At 40.8% G+C, this 14,309-nt stretch overlaps 1 protein-coding gene across 1 annotated transcript in view; it reads left to right on the forward strand.

Annotated features, from left to right (window-relative positions):
* Positions 1 to 14,309, forward strand: part of LOC109960620 (astrotactin-2-like) — a 44,119-nt gene that overhangs the window by 2,730 nt on the left and 27,080 nt on the right. Inside the window, exons 3-4 of the mRNA XM_020600845.1 lie at positions 6,652 to 6,785; positions 9,140 to 9,288. Of these exons, the coding sequence (XP_020456501.1) occupies positions 6,652 to 6,785; positions 9,140 to 9,288 (283 nt within the window). The remainder of the gene's footprint in view (positions 1 to 6,651; positions 6,786 to 9,139; positions 9,289 to 14,309) is intronic.

Genomic DNA, 14,309 nt, shown 5'->3' on the forward strand with positions numbered 1-14,309 from the left:
TTAGTGCACGCAATAACAACACACACACATGCATACATATACATATATATATATATATATATATATGCATATATAAATACACACAACAAGCCCCCTGTACGTGCCACCCATAACAACCATAACAAGCACCGCAGCCCCAAAGAAAAGAAGGCTCAATCAATAGCAGACAGTCTCTAGTGGGCCTCATCAATAGCTAAATGTGAGGTAGACTAAAATGTCTCTTTTCCCTCCCTTCCAAACACCTCGCTATCCATCCTTCTGTCTCCACCTACCCAACCCATGGTCTTTTAGAGATGTAGAGAGTGAGATGTATGAGGAGGAGGAGAAGGGGTAGACTGCGGTGGATCGCTCTGGCAAGCCCTTCTGAGGTAGCTTGAGGCAGGATTATTAGCTTCTTATTGATGTCATCGACCTCTTGGGAGGGAGGGGAGTCCATCACTCTGCTCCTCTTTTCCCTCTTTCTTTTCTTCTCTTGGCTGCAACTGCTGTTGCTAATATAAAAGGCACATACGTATATTGCATTAGAGACAAGTGACACAACAACCTGTCCCTCCACACACACACAGCCACTCATTCTCTCCCTCTCCCTCTCTCTTTCTTTATATATATGTGTGTGTGTGTGTGTGTGTGTGTGTGTGTGTGTGTCACACACTTTTGCTTGGCTGGATCTATCTGGAAAGACAGCTGCCATGTTGCAAAAGCTTTCTCAGAGATGAGGTTCCTTTTTTTCTAGCTTTAAATCCACTGAAGCAATCATAAAAGAAGCTTAGTTCTCCAGCATAATATTAGGTGCACTGAGGTCATACCTATGTATGTATACCTATTTGTATGCATGTGTCAGTGTATGCCCACTACCTGGCTAACACTGACCTGCCACTCTTTCTTTGCCCCCCTTCCTCCCTCATTTCTCAAAACTTTCCCTAACCTCTCCCTGGCTGCCTGACTGTTTGACAGGACATGTCATGTCCCTTTCATATCAATCTCCTCATTATGAAGCCAGAGTGGGATTTTGTTACAATGTGAAATTACCCCTTCTTTGAACAGCGCCCACAGCCAGGATGGAAAAGAAACAGAATTAAAAGTTGGAAAAGTAGACTAACATGTCTGCCTTCTTCTTAGCTTGCTCTGTTTGGCTCTGTCAAAGAAGAATGAAGACTGAAGTATTTCTTTGTACATGTCCCAAGTGCTGACATTACCAATGACAAGGATTTGGGGAAAATAATACCTAGAAGACTGACCCTGTCAGCCAGTGCTGCATAGTTACCCGACTCTCTCCTAAAAACATGTTAAAGGACAAGAGTTGGTGACACGAATAGAGAAAAACCTATCTGTTTCAGTATTTTTCAGTGCAGATAGTTTTGGTTTAATTTGTCCAGGTTCTTGTGATTTCCAGTGCTAATATTTTGTATTTATACCCACCAAAATACAATTGAAAGGTGACATAAAAATCACTCTCCAAAAACAAGGTCCTGTTTCTTTAGTAAGAAAAATAATTCAGTAAAAAAATCCATTTATATTTATTATCTTTTATTACATGTTTGTTACTAAACCTTAGCAAATGCTACTGGAACTATCTGGGTAAATAGTATTTTCATTTTCAGTCAACTAACCCTTTTAGAATAGTGAATAAAATATCTATATTATATTATTTTTGATTGATTTTTTTCCAAACAATATAAAAATGTATTCCACTTCACTCACCTATGTAGATAACTGTTTTAAAACTTGTCCATGCAGTCTTCTGTTTCATGGATAGCTATTTGCACTTAATAATTATGTTTTGCAGTTGTAGGGGAGGGTTTGAGGTTACTCCCTCCATGTCTTTGTATTAAGTACTTAGTTAGTTTGATCTCGGTCTTGGCGTGCTTTAAACTTGGTCTTGACTTGAGTTCAACTGGAACCAGTCTTGGAACTGACTTGGACTTGACTACGGTAAGGTGGTCTTGCTCACAGGCCTCATGTGTGTACACAAATATTGTACACACACACAAATACTCCCCTGTTTTAGTGCCATAGAAAAATACCTCATTGGATAAATAAATACTCTTACGGCTGTGGAGCTTGCCAGTGGTCCTGTGCTGCTGTGACTGAATTATGGCAAACCTTTTGAACAAATTATTTGTGAGTCTAATGGGTCAGAATGGTTTATATCTTGCCAAGTCACTGCTGTCATGCTCTCATTATAACGTACAACTTCGACTCCTCACAGGGGTGTGTCTAGAATTGTTTTACTGGGGTCAGGAGGGCCACAAAAGTAAAATAGCAACAACATATTTACACCAAAATTAACATATAAGGGCAAGGCAGATACTGTAGTTTGTAGAAGGTGTGAGAAGATTGCCTTTAGGGGACCTTTTTAACCAGTACTATATGCAGTTATTGGAGTAAACATGGTAACAAATGCCTAGTGTTGCGGTACCTTAGAACTAGCATTTTTCCATCCATGTAATTTGAAAAGAATACAGCATTTGTGAAAAGCCACACATCCTGGATGCTGCTGCTGCTAACTCTAGATAATAATCTGCAACACAGCCTAATGTAGCAGGTCACACAATGTACTGCAATCCACAAACACAAAGAAAAAAAAGTCTGGATTCCAGGAACATAACATCAGTACCACATAGTGTATGAGCTCCTATGATGTTAAAATCTCGGGACAGTATGTACTAGGTCCATAGAGACTGAATTACAGTAGTATGAACTTCATGTTACAGACAAAACAACAACCAAATGGACTGCACTGACACCAAATCCCAGGTTTTCTAATACTACCATGTTGTTATTTATCTAGCCTATTTTTGACATTGAATGGGTTCATGACAGCCTTGATAACTACTCCATTAGAGGATATGGCTGCAGTTTTTAAGTCTTACTTAAAGCAAAAGTCATTTGACTATATTAACCTCAACACAGGTTTTGCTTGCAGAAGTCATTCCCCACGTTCATCCTGATACCCTGTGAAATTCTCACATTCTTTGTTCTCTTATTTTTCACCTTTCATCTGAACTGTTACTTTAAATAATCAACATATGCCCATATGTAAATTCAGTACCTCTTGCTTGAGGTACTGAAATTTGTTTATCAAGATATGTGTTTGCTGTTTGTTTCTCATGGTGTTATGTTGTTTGTTCTCCATTGCTGCTGAAACACTGAAATTTCCCCACTGAGGGATCAATAAAGTACCTACCTACCTACCTACCTACCAAGTGTGTGAAAACACACGTGTACACACTGTTTCATTAGATTAATCAAAGTTTTTGTAAATTTTTAAACATAGGTTATTCCTATTTCAGGGATATTCCAGGGTTGGCTAATAACACATTTTATTTGTTCTACTCCCTTTCAAACAGGTCAGTTGACATTACTAGAGATGTCAGGTCAAATTATCTTAGAACATCCACAGAGTTGGCACAGTTAAAATCCAATAGGTGCTGTTTTAGGGTGGTCCAGTGATACGGCAATCCCCATGAACCTCTGGGTGAACCAACACTCCAGCTGCCTACGGTGTCCAATTTCCTGGAAGTATGAGTTCCGATAAGGTTCCTAGAAGCAGCCTATTGGTTCATTTGTTAACACCATTAGCCCCAAATGATTGGAAAATCCACATAAACACATTTGTGTGCATGCACACGCACACACACACACACACACACACAGGTCACCACTGATGGTGTCCTGTGCGTGCTTACTTAGACTCTTTACCACCACTGGTGATCATCTTATAAATCAATACTGTGGGCCAGCTGGCTAGTGTTTTTGTGTATTAGCCTCTGAAGATAGACAGTAATGTGGTCATCTTAGACTAGACAAATAGATTAATACACTGAAGAGGTCACAATGGCCTCTCTTGCCTTCTTGTAAGTCAAGACAGGCTTCTACCAAAGTAAAAGATCCAAATATTACTTTGGTGCCAGTGATTCTGCAGGGTCTAAATGACGTCAAGGCTTGAAATCTGCAGCACTAGTTGTTGCTGATGCTCAGCAGCCTTACTGTTCACTGATCTTGTCTTCTGTTTCTAAGCAGGGGGATGATTACATTTCAGCTCAATTTGTTCAGTATTGATAAGGTCAGTGGAGATGAATTGTGGCATATTGGTGAAATGGTAGAACCATGTGTTATTGTAACCATAGGGGGGAATAGCCAGTTCCTGAAAGTGAATCTGTCATGACTGCACAAAAAATGTCTTACACTGTTACAGTCAGCTCTGAGATAGGATCTTCTTTGTCAAAACACTTGCTTCTCTTATATGAAGCATAATGGATTTGGTTTGTTTTGTACCTCTCTCTGCCCAACACAGAATGTATATGATGCATGATCTGTGGTGAATCAATAAAGTATTTATCTCTTTTCAGATAAGACCTATCCAGTAATGGCACTGAACACAGAAGTACTCACTCCTGGACCTTTCAGTGTCTGTTCATCTCACTAAAGAATATATCGCTGTCTTCACTGCCACCCATTTGCCATATCAGATTTTTACATGTGTTAGATAACTATCACATTTTCTTGCTTTTCTCTGACTCCTCATCTCTGTTTATTCCCCCCAACTTATTCTGTAAACCACAATTAGATTCCCTGTTTACCCAGTGGAGACCGACTTGCATTACTCTTCAAACATAAACACGGCGGTAATCGCTTTGTCTATTTTTCACATGTGCAACCATGCAGTCAAGCGTGTAGACCCATAAGGGAATTTTTCTTAGAATCTGGTGGTGGTAAATGCATGGCGGTTCTGTGGTCTTTCTCTCTTTTGCCCCCAGCAGCGAAGGTCATTTCTCATTTCTTGTAGTTGTCTAGTCTGTGTGTGTGCATAGACCTTGAGTCTAGGTCTGTGGCCTGCTTCCCATTGACATGAGGTGGCAAGATCCCTGCTGCTATTGTTTTCTGGCAGCACCTAGCCATATGGGAAATGTCATAACCTTTTGATTTTCCAAGGTGTTATTATATGACTGTGGATTACTGTTCTTGCCTGCCCTCTGTAATAACTGCTCATTCAGCAGGTTCATTAAGAAGGGTTTGTATTGGAGGATAAATAATTGGTAAGCCTTGACTGCTGAAAGAGCTTGATCCTGTCCCACAGTAAGGTGGGGGGTGCTTTGAGAGCTGGGAGTCTCCGTTTTCACACATTTGTTTCTTTGTTCATGTTGCAGTTTTTTTTTTTTTTTGTCATATTTCCTTTGCTCTCTCATCCTTCACTGCTGTTTGTTTAGGTCACTTACATTCTCAAGATCCTTTGCCTTGAATGAAAGCAAGTGGTACTGGAAGAAGTCAGTTCCCATGAAAGTCTGTTGAGCCTCCTTTACAACTAACAATGCAGTGTTGTGGAAGTGCTAGCATCAGCTTCGACGTGCATACCCTGACTGTTCTTTTGGCTAAGCTGTCTGCCTTTCTGGTCAGGACTATGCCCAAAGTCATCTCAAATGTCACTTTTACTAATCAACACACTACAGAAATCTTCCTTGGCATTTCTCCAGTGAAATGAAACAACCAACTGTGGAAATGTGTCAGTAATTGGGGTGTGTGTTTGTGTATGCTTATTTGTATCTGCTTATGTATACGTGCTACACGTGTGCAGTTGTCTTTAAAGATGTGTGTGGTCTCATCATTTCTTTTGCTTTCTGATTTTTGTTGGAAGCCTAGTACTCAGTGATAATGTTTCTGCATGGGTCCAGTGTCCTATTTTTGTGACCATGATCAAGCACATCTCCAAAGTTGTCTGCATGAGGCAGTGCTGCCAACCAGTTAGAACACATAAATAACTGAGTGCTCCATTGATCCATAGTGTGGCAGGGGGAGCCAGAGTGCTTGCGAACTCCCTTGAACTCATTGTCTATCATGCCTGTGGCTTAAGGGAAAGCCCTGACATTATATTTTATTGCTTTGATGGTTATATTGGCATTTTCCTGCCTTTTAGAGGATGACTGAGCTTCTGCCTTTGATTTTTCTTTTGCCCGTTAATGAAGCAGCACAAGGAGATGTTAGGAGATGACATCACCTCCTAACATCTCACTACCCACCCCCTTCACAGACAGACCAACAGCGACACTGACAGATCCACACACACACACACACACACACATACATACACACAAACATATGCATAGAATGGAGGAGGTGGGAGTGTCACAGCTTTCACACCTTCATCATAGAAGTCACAGTGCATCTATGATATCACAGTGTAAGCTTGTCAATTTTAGTGAGATGTTCCTGCCTTCCGGTAATTGGGAACGGCGGGTATGAAAAGGTCACTCTGTGTGTGTGTGTGTGTGTGTGTGTGTGTCTGCGCACATGTACCTGTACTTCTGTCTTTATGAGACCCATTTTGAGATCTGGACCTTCAGAGAGAGGACATTTTTGCAAAGCAAGAACCTTTTGGCCAGTCCTCACTCCTTCAAGGGGCTATTAAAATAAGGCTGAAGTTTGACATATTAGTGCCTATGGTTAATTTTAGAAGATAGGCTAAAGGAGGTGAATATAGTCAGTGGCTAGTCATCGTATGGACAGAAGTGCAGGGATATGTGCCTGTGTGTGATATGGAGGGTAGTGGTGAAGGTGGGTGGGATGGAAGATGGGTGTGGGGTAAGTGTAGATGGACAGGGAGCAGATGTTTCAAGAGATAATTGCATTTCTCTCACCTGTTACCCTTTACAGGCCTTCAAGAGTGCCACAATGAGCTCATACTGGTGTGCTGGAAAGGGCGATGTCATTGATAACTGGTGTCGCTGTGACCTCAGTGCCTTCAGCAAAGATGGCCTGCCCAACTGCAGTCCCCTCAGGCAGCCAATGTAAGTGTGAGTTTACATCATGACACCTAGGAATTCATGCACAAGAGATTTCATGGATGCATGCACTGATGCACTGCAGGCACACTCACATATGCACATGGATATGCACGCACATACACACATACCTGGTTCTACTGACTCCTGAGGAATCTGAAAGTTGCAGACACAAGTACAGTCCCCAAAGTTCTAATAGCTGTCAGTCAACCCTTACACTCCTCTGAAAAGAACATGCTCTCATTTAAGGTGTCCTAACAATACTCCTGAGGCACATGTGAGTCATCCACCCCAGCTATTGGTGCCCTCAGAACTTTTAAAGAGAAACAGGAAGTTGAAAGGGTTCATGGCTACAATGAAAGCATTTAAAGTGCCCATGGTGTGCTCATTTCCAGTCATTTAATGTTTAATCTTGGGAACGTCTAGAATATTTGCACCCCTCATAACTTCAAATAGTCTGCAATTTTTTTCAGAACAATAAAACCAGAGGGCCTCCTCCTAAAAGTGAGAGACTGGTTTGTGAATGCGCACACCTCCTGCTGCCAGTGTTGTGTCAAAAGTGGAGGCAGAACGAACCACAACAGCATTAATGAATTTTAATTTCTTCTCCATATACAGGTAAACGACAGTATATGTACCAATGAAACGAGATGTGTAACACTCTAAACAAAGTGGGTAATTGAGAAACCCCATATTTTAACTGGCATAATGCAGACATACCTTCTCCAGCCTTACAACAATTCTCTCTAACGTTAAAGAAAGAGCTGATCATTCACCGCCCCAGCATGCTTCACTGGCCGGATGGTCATAGGTTAGACCTGGTCAGGTAATACAGCGAGACCCTGTACATGAACATTCCTGGACATGCAGTAACCTCAGGCCCTGTATTTTTCTCCACATCCTGGTCACAGTGCAGCAGGAGGGAAAATATATCCACAAAACCGGGCACAGTCAAAAAATCAGGCAAGCTGACATGAATGTATGACTGCCTGGAGATTATGCCCAATCAAGGAATGCCTCAAACTTTCACGTAATACTTTATTTTGTCAGGGAAAAAAGTCTTGCGAGTGAGAGTTTATGAGACGTGTATAAACTGAGTTGCTTCTGCATAGAAGTACTACAACATATGTACACCTAATTTTTTGAGGTTTAGGTCACGTCTAAGATGATAATTCAACATTGTAACATTGTTGATAAGTCAGAAAACAAGGACAAGCATGCTGTGGGCTCTTTCTTTATGAAATGAAAATAAATTTTGCCTGTTAGTGTTATTACTCCAGAATTGATGAGAGGCAACATTTATTGGCCTCACTCTGGAATAACAATAAATACTAAACAAGTATAAAAATACAGAGTTTCTCCAAGAAAGAATTCTGGGATCCAAAACCTAATGACATTTGCACCCAGTCTGATTATTTTTTGCAAAGGTTCTACACACATTGGCAAATACAGTAGAAAACATGTTTCATGAATTCTGCACCATGTGGCAGTAATGCTATAACAAATCTGATAACAATGCAAGTCAATGTCAGCTGGTTGTAAAGCTGCTGCAAGTAAATTTGAACACTCTGCCCTTGTCCATATTCAAACAACACCAAAGATGACAGTGTATTAAGATATTTTGAACTTGGTTTGCCAAATCCAGAACAGATACCAAATGGACCTCATTGTGAGATTGTTCTTAAATCTTTAACAGTACCTGTATTTGTGACATTTTTTATTGCACAAGTACTTTTAGTTCTGTTTTGTTTGTGGAGTTGTGTAAATGGAAAAAAAGGAGTTTTGGTCAGGCTCTCCCTGGGCCCACACATACTGGCACAAAAGGGCCAGAGAAGAGTCACCGCAGCAGCTAAATGCCAGCCAACACCAGAGTGTAATAACAATAAAACCAGCAGTGTTTAATATTATTGTCTGTAACTGTTTATAGAACAGAGTGGCATGTGTTTTATGAAAGAGGGATAACCTACATTTCACACACCATTATCACAGACAGCTGGAGGGTAGACAAAATAGAAATATTGTTCTTTTATCTCTTTTGAGGGATTGAAGAGAGAAAACTGGACAGGGAGCACTGCTGGAGAACAGGTGGCATTGGAATGCTGTTTGCTATCCTGTTGTCCAGTGAAATATAGGCTTAGGTGAGAGGGTTTCTACTTCAACATAACAGTGACTACATAGGATTTCTGCTTATTTAGTCTTGGCTCAGGTCTATAGCTTACACACTGGGCACACGCACACACAATTCAATTTGAAATTCCAGATGAGGGCAACAAAAGCTGTGGCAACCTTCTGACCACATTTGTTTTATTTTATCTTATTTCCATATCTGAAACCTTGTCTTCTCTGTGTTGCTCCATTAGTTTGCACCTAGCTCCATACCTGGAGCCCTCAAGCACAATGGTGGCCCTGGAGTGGATGGATGTGGAGCCTCTTATTGGCTGCAGGGTTTCTGACTACATCATCCAGCATAAACGAGTGGATGATCCCACGGAGGCAGAGGTCTACACAGGTAGAAAAAACAGTAACAGTATAGATTCAAATACTGTACTGTGATGAATCTAGAATGCAGTTTCATCAAGTTCATTATGTTTGAGAAATTTAGAGTGCTTAGTGTTAGTGTTTTTATTGTCATGTTATGTTTTATGGATATGGATATGGTTATGGTAAAGAAATTCATTGTCCGCTTTATGAAAATTCATCTTTGGCCTCCTCTTGCAGTTAGAAAACACACAATACCAATTCTAAAACGGCACCATACACACATGACAGCACATAACTTTACAAAATTAATGATAGATAAAATTGATAATTCATACAATGAGAGTGATGATAATAATAATGTGTACAGTACAGTAAACAGAGAAATCAATGACGAGCCATGCTTTAGGTCAGGATAGACTGTTTTCATTCAGCATGATCTAAACTAGTTTGATTTTTCTGCTCAGAAGAGCATTCTGTCAAAATGGTGATGAAAAGATGAAAATGGAAATAATCATGAAAGCAGGAAAGAGAGCAAAAAAGCAGTAAGTTAAAAGAATAAAGATGTTTGATGAGTTGATGAGATGATTCAAAATGCAAAGTTACAGTTACAGAAGGAGGAGCTTAGGTTGAGAATTGGAGAAGATGACGTATAGCGCAATTTATCAGGTGCCATGAATGTTACTGACCATTTTCCCATAGGACTGGGGAAGCGGTCATGTTTGTTACAAGGGACTGGGGTGAGTCAGAAGAAAGGTGATAGGGATTTAATAATATTAGAGAAATGAGGTGGCTTGGATGAAGCTGGTTTTCGTCATTGGGAAGCATGAATAGGCCATCTATCACCCCTGGGAGGAGTGCTGATGAAACGTGGGCACCAGCAAGCAAAGACAGAGTACAGACAGCTAGACACAGGCATGCTGGCAGAGGTGAAGTAGGAAGGGGCAGATGGTGTGGATGACTCACTCTGCTATGTACCAGTCATCACTATAAATCATATCATAACAGACAGTATAATACAGATTAGAAGTCATTGTTTTGTCTTTTTTTTTTTTGTATTTTTCTCTTTCCTTTATGTCAGTCACTCTGTATCTTTTAGTCTTTCACCTTTCTGGACACAGTTGAAATAAGTCGGCAAAAAGCATCTTAGTAGAATGTATTGATAGTGTATATGTGCGTTCACGTATAGGACCCTGTTTGTGAGGACAAGGTAAATGTTAATTGGCAGGGAACTCTGACAGGCTATAGGTGCCTCAACAGTGGAAGCATTATGAACTGTATCAGTATGCATCTGGGTAGCTCCCAATTCTTCTGCGAGTACTGAAAACTGTAGCTACTCAAAACCTTCATTGTTTTCCTAAATGTGGGGCTCAAGCTTTCTGATATAAACTTGGAAGGCATTGCAAGGGTAGGTTTATGAAATAATAGCAGCCTCTTAAAATGAAGAGATCTTGTTCTCTGGACTCAGCCATTAAAAGGACATTGTGTTTGAGAATCATTATTTTCTCCCACTTAGAGAGACTTAGAGTATTTTGAAGCTATCAAATTTGTACTCCCTGTACCCACTGCTATTTTCTTATTTAAGGACCATGTAGAGAAATGGAAATTTGTATAATGAAACCAAAAGTGACATTTGTAAAAAGTTACAAACTCATCTCATCCTCACAACCTCAGTCAGTTGACAGTGCTTTTTTTTTTTTGGCTGTGCCCCTCTTGATTTTCACAGGCAGGTACACACACCTTTCCCTTTGGATGCTGTCAGTGTCTTCTGCCACTAACCACTGAGCAGCTCTAATGGAACAGTTTGGGGATACATAATTTGCTTGAGGGCATCTTGATGACTTTCTGGAAGTGTTTCACCTCCAATTTCCCTGTTCATATTTTCCAAGAGTGTGGGATGATTTGAACCAGTGAGTTTGCAGTCAAGCCTGCTTCTCCAACATCTAAGGGTGGATACATGCTAAAGGATTATTCAGCTGATTAACAGTAAACCATATTTGTAATTCTAGACAATCATAGGGAAAAATCCTGATCCAAAGCTTATTTGGGGCTGAATATGGGCAATGGGAGGTGTTTTGATTTTATTTTAAAAGGTCGGAGATATTATGGAAAACAGGTTTTCAATGCTCACTTTCAGTTTTGCAATTAGATATGTTATTAAGTGCATGTGAATTAGATTGGATGCGCAGCATTTGACTAAACAACTATAATCACAGAATAGAACTATACAGAAAAGACATAATAGCACCCCAAATATTTGTAAGTCTAGCCTAGGAAGAAATAAGAAAATATCAGGTTAGCACAAAACAAACAAACAAAAAGGTTAAGAAACAAAAAACTAAGAAAAGAAACTCTATGGGCAAGATGAGTCCAAAAGACACGCCTGGGCTAAAATATGTGTTGGGACAAGACGTGTAAAGGACAGTTACATGGACAGTGCCTCTGAAATCAGAAGACAGATGAGACACAGATATACATGGAGTGGTGGAGAGATGGGACTTAGGCTATTGCCAGCAGAGTAGCACCTGCATCCAGTGGATGGGATTCAGCCGGCGCCAGCATTCACAGGAGCTAAGGCTGCATCCGCATCCATTGCCAAGCTGAAACAACAAGCTTCAGGCTGATGTCTGAGAGAGAGGAAAGATAAACAGGCAGCCAAACACAGACACTCAGCCATGCTGAGCATGAGTCACACACTCAGAGCACACACATTCAGCCATGTGCACACTCATACAGATGGCAGACAGAGAGTGAGAGTAGAGATGCAGACACTTGGATGCCGTCCTTACTGGGTTCCCAAAAGCCATGTTTTTGTGTCACTGCTGTCTAAAATAGGAGAGGAGCAGACTACTGAGCTAGACATTGTTATGATCAGTCATATGACAATGAGAATAAAAGGGTCTTTTTTTTTTTTTGGTTTGGCTTGGAGATTTCCACATATTTGGCTACTCTAATCGTAACAGAGACGTTTCCAGAGATACATCTCACTGGGAAAACACGTCATGCTACCTGCTATTATCCTGCTGTTATTCAAGCAGCCTAATTCTATTTATCTGTATCTGTATCTATATCTATAGATCTAACGATCTCTCTCTCTCTTAAATATAAATATACACACACACACAGAGTAAGAGTCACAGATTACATCACATACTTGCAGATTGTTTTTCTAAACCTCTAAAACCTGGTTATCATTTTACTACATATGAGTTTTTCTGTTTTGGAATGCAGTGAGTTTATCCTCAAGCTGGGTCACAGTTTTATCTACGTTAATAAGCTGATTCATAATATGCCATCCTTTTAGCTCGGGTTTTTCATCGGAATCGGCTTGCTGCATGAATGGATGCAATCATAGTCCTTGAAAAACTTGGTAGTGAATGGTATCTTCTTCTAAGCTAATATTCATAAATGCTGCTGATGTGACTCCCTTTTGCTTGATGTAAATTCTAGAAAAGGTGCTATGCCTACACTCACAGTATAACATACTTCAAGGCGGTGCATTTTCTGGCAGTGGGCATAGGTACTGAGTGGAAAAGTCCTGTCAAAGTTGACAGTACATACATATGATGCACAAAAACAAGCATGTAGTTTACTTGTGTGGCATAATGCACAGTCAACACACTTGCAGTGCAGACAATCTGTAGGCTGCAGGGTGCTGTTAACACATAGTTTGTGTAGATCCTCACAGAAAGATGATGAAATCTAACATGACACAGATGCAGAAAGCAGGAATTGGCCTTAAGGGAACCCATTGCTGTAAGCTCTTTCTCTAAACCTTGATTGAGCCTGATAAGTGAAATCAGCATAACAACATTGAACCTTACCTTGTTGAACATAGGGATGTTACACACTCAGAGCCATACATAGTCAACAGTTATCAACACACTAACAGTTAGGAATTTAGACAGTGCTGGAGAAGATTGCAAAGGGGTCTTCTGGTATCATCAGTAAGACACTCCAGACCACGCATTACCACTGTTGATGAAGAGGTTCTGATCATGCCTACTCAGACCAGTTGACCCATCCTTGCAGCAGAGGTGAAGGTGAGGACACCATAACATTAATCGGTTATCTGAATGCATAGAACAAAACAACTAAAACAGGGAGAGAGTGTATCTAGTTTGGGGAAGTTGGTACTGAGGGAGCCATGCTCAGAAACTTTGTTGTAGACAAAGATGTTCCCAAATACACTTAATTCCCAGTCATTCATTGATCAGAGCAGAACTGCTTCACAGTTGTATGCCTCCGCCAACCAGTCAAATTGAGAGGAATGGGAAAGATGTTGTTAGGGTTAGCCCCCCTCGCCAGGAGGGTGAGGGAGGACTAGGGGTAGGACACAAGATTGCTGACCCAGGTGCTAGTGGAAAACAAAGGTTTAATGGGGGGAAAAACAAGACAAAGCCAACGTAACAATAAATACAGGGTCCATAATACGTACAACAAAGGGAAGGTAGTGACAACAAAAGAGACCGGGACGAACAGGTAAGCAAACAAACTAACGATGGGGAAACCAGGCAAGAATCTAACAGGACAGGTAACAAAGAGGCGGAGACGAAAACGAGACTATGTGTGTATGTGTGTGTGTAGTGGGAATAGCGCCTGTAGTGTCTAAGGAGTCAAGCCAAAACGCAACAGTCACTGTCAGCGTAGCATTCCCTAGTATACATACGTACAATGGCCCATCTGTAGTGCAAAATATCCGTAGCTAATGTTAGCTATGTACGGTGTAACGATGCACGACACAATGTAATGTTCCGGCGACGGCGGAGCGTCTGACAGAGGTTTAAGTACTGGAAAAAGTAATCATCGGGATGCACCCCAGCTGTGTGCGATGACAAACTGGTTACCAATTACTGGAATGCAACACAGCTGAGGTGCAGGGCCCGTAAAACGCAGAAAACAGAAACTAAAACTGAGGAGAGGCAGCGGCCACCGAGCGGCCCTGACAGATGTGAGTCATGTGACCTTGATTTGATTTGATTTATTCTTTCAAGCATGTAAAAACAGTTGATATGACAACACACATAATTTTACACATAATCCAATATCAAT

Source organism: Monopterus albus, unplaced genomic scaffold (assembly GCF_001952655.1).
Source record: "Monopterus albus unplaced genomic scaffold, M_albus_1.0 scaffold49.1, whole genome shotgun sequence".
NCBI lineage: Eukaryota > Metazoa > Chordata > Actinopteri > Synbranchiformes > Synbranchidae > Monopterus > Monopterus albus.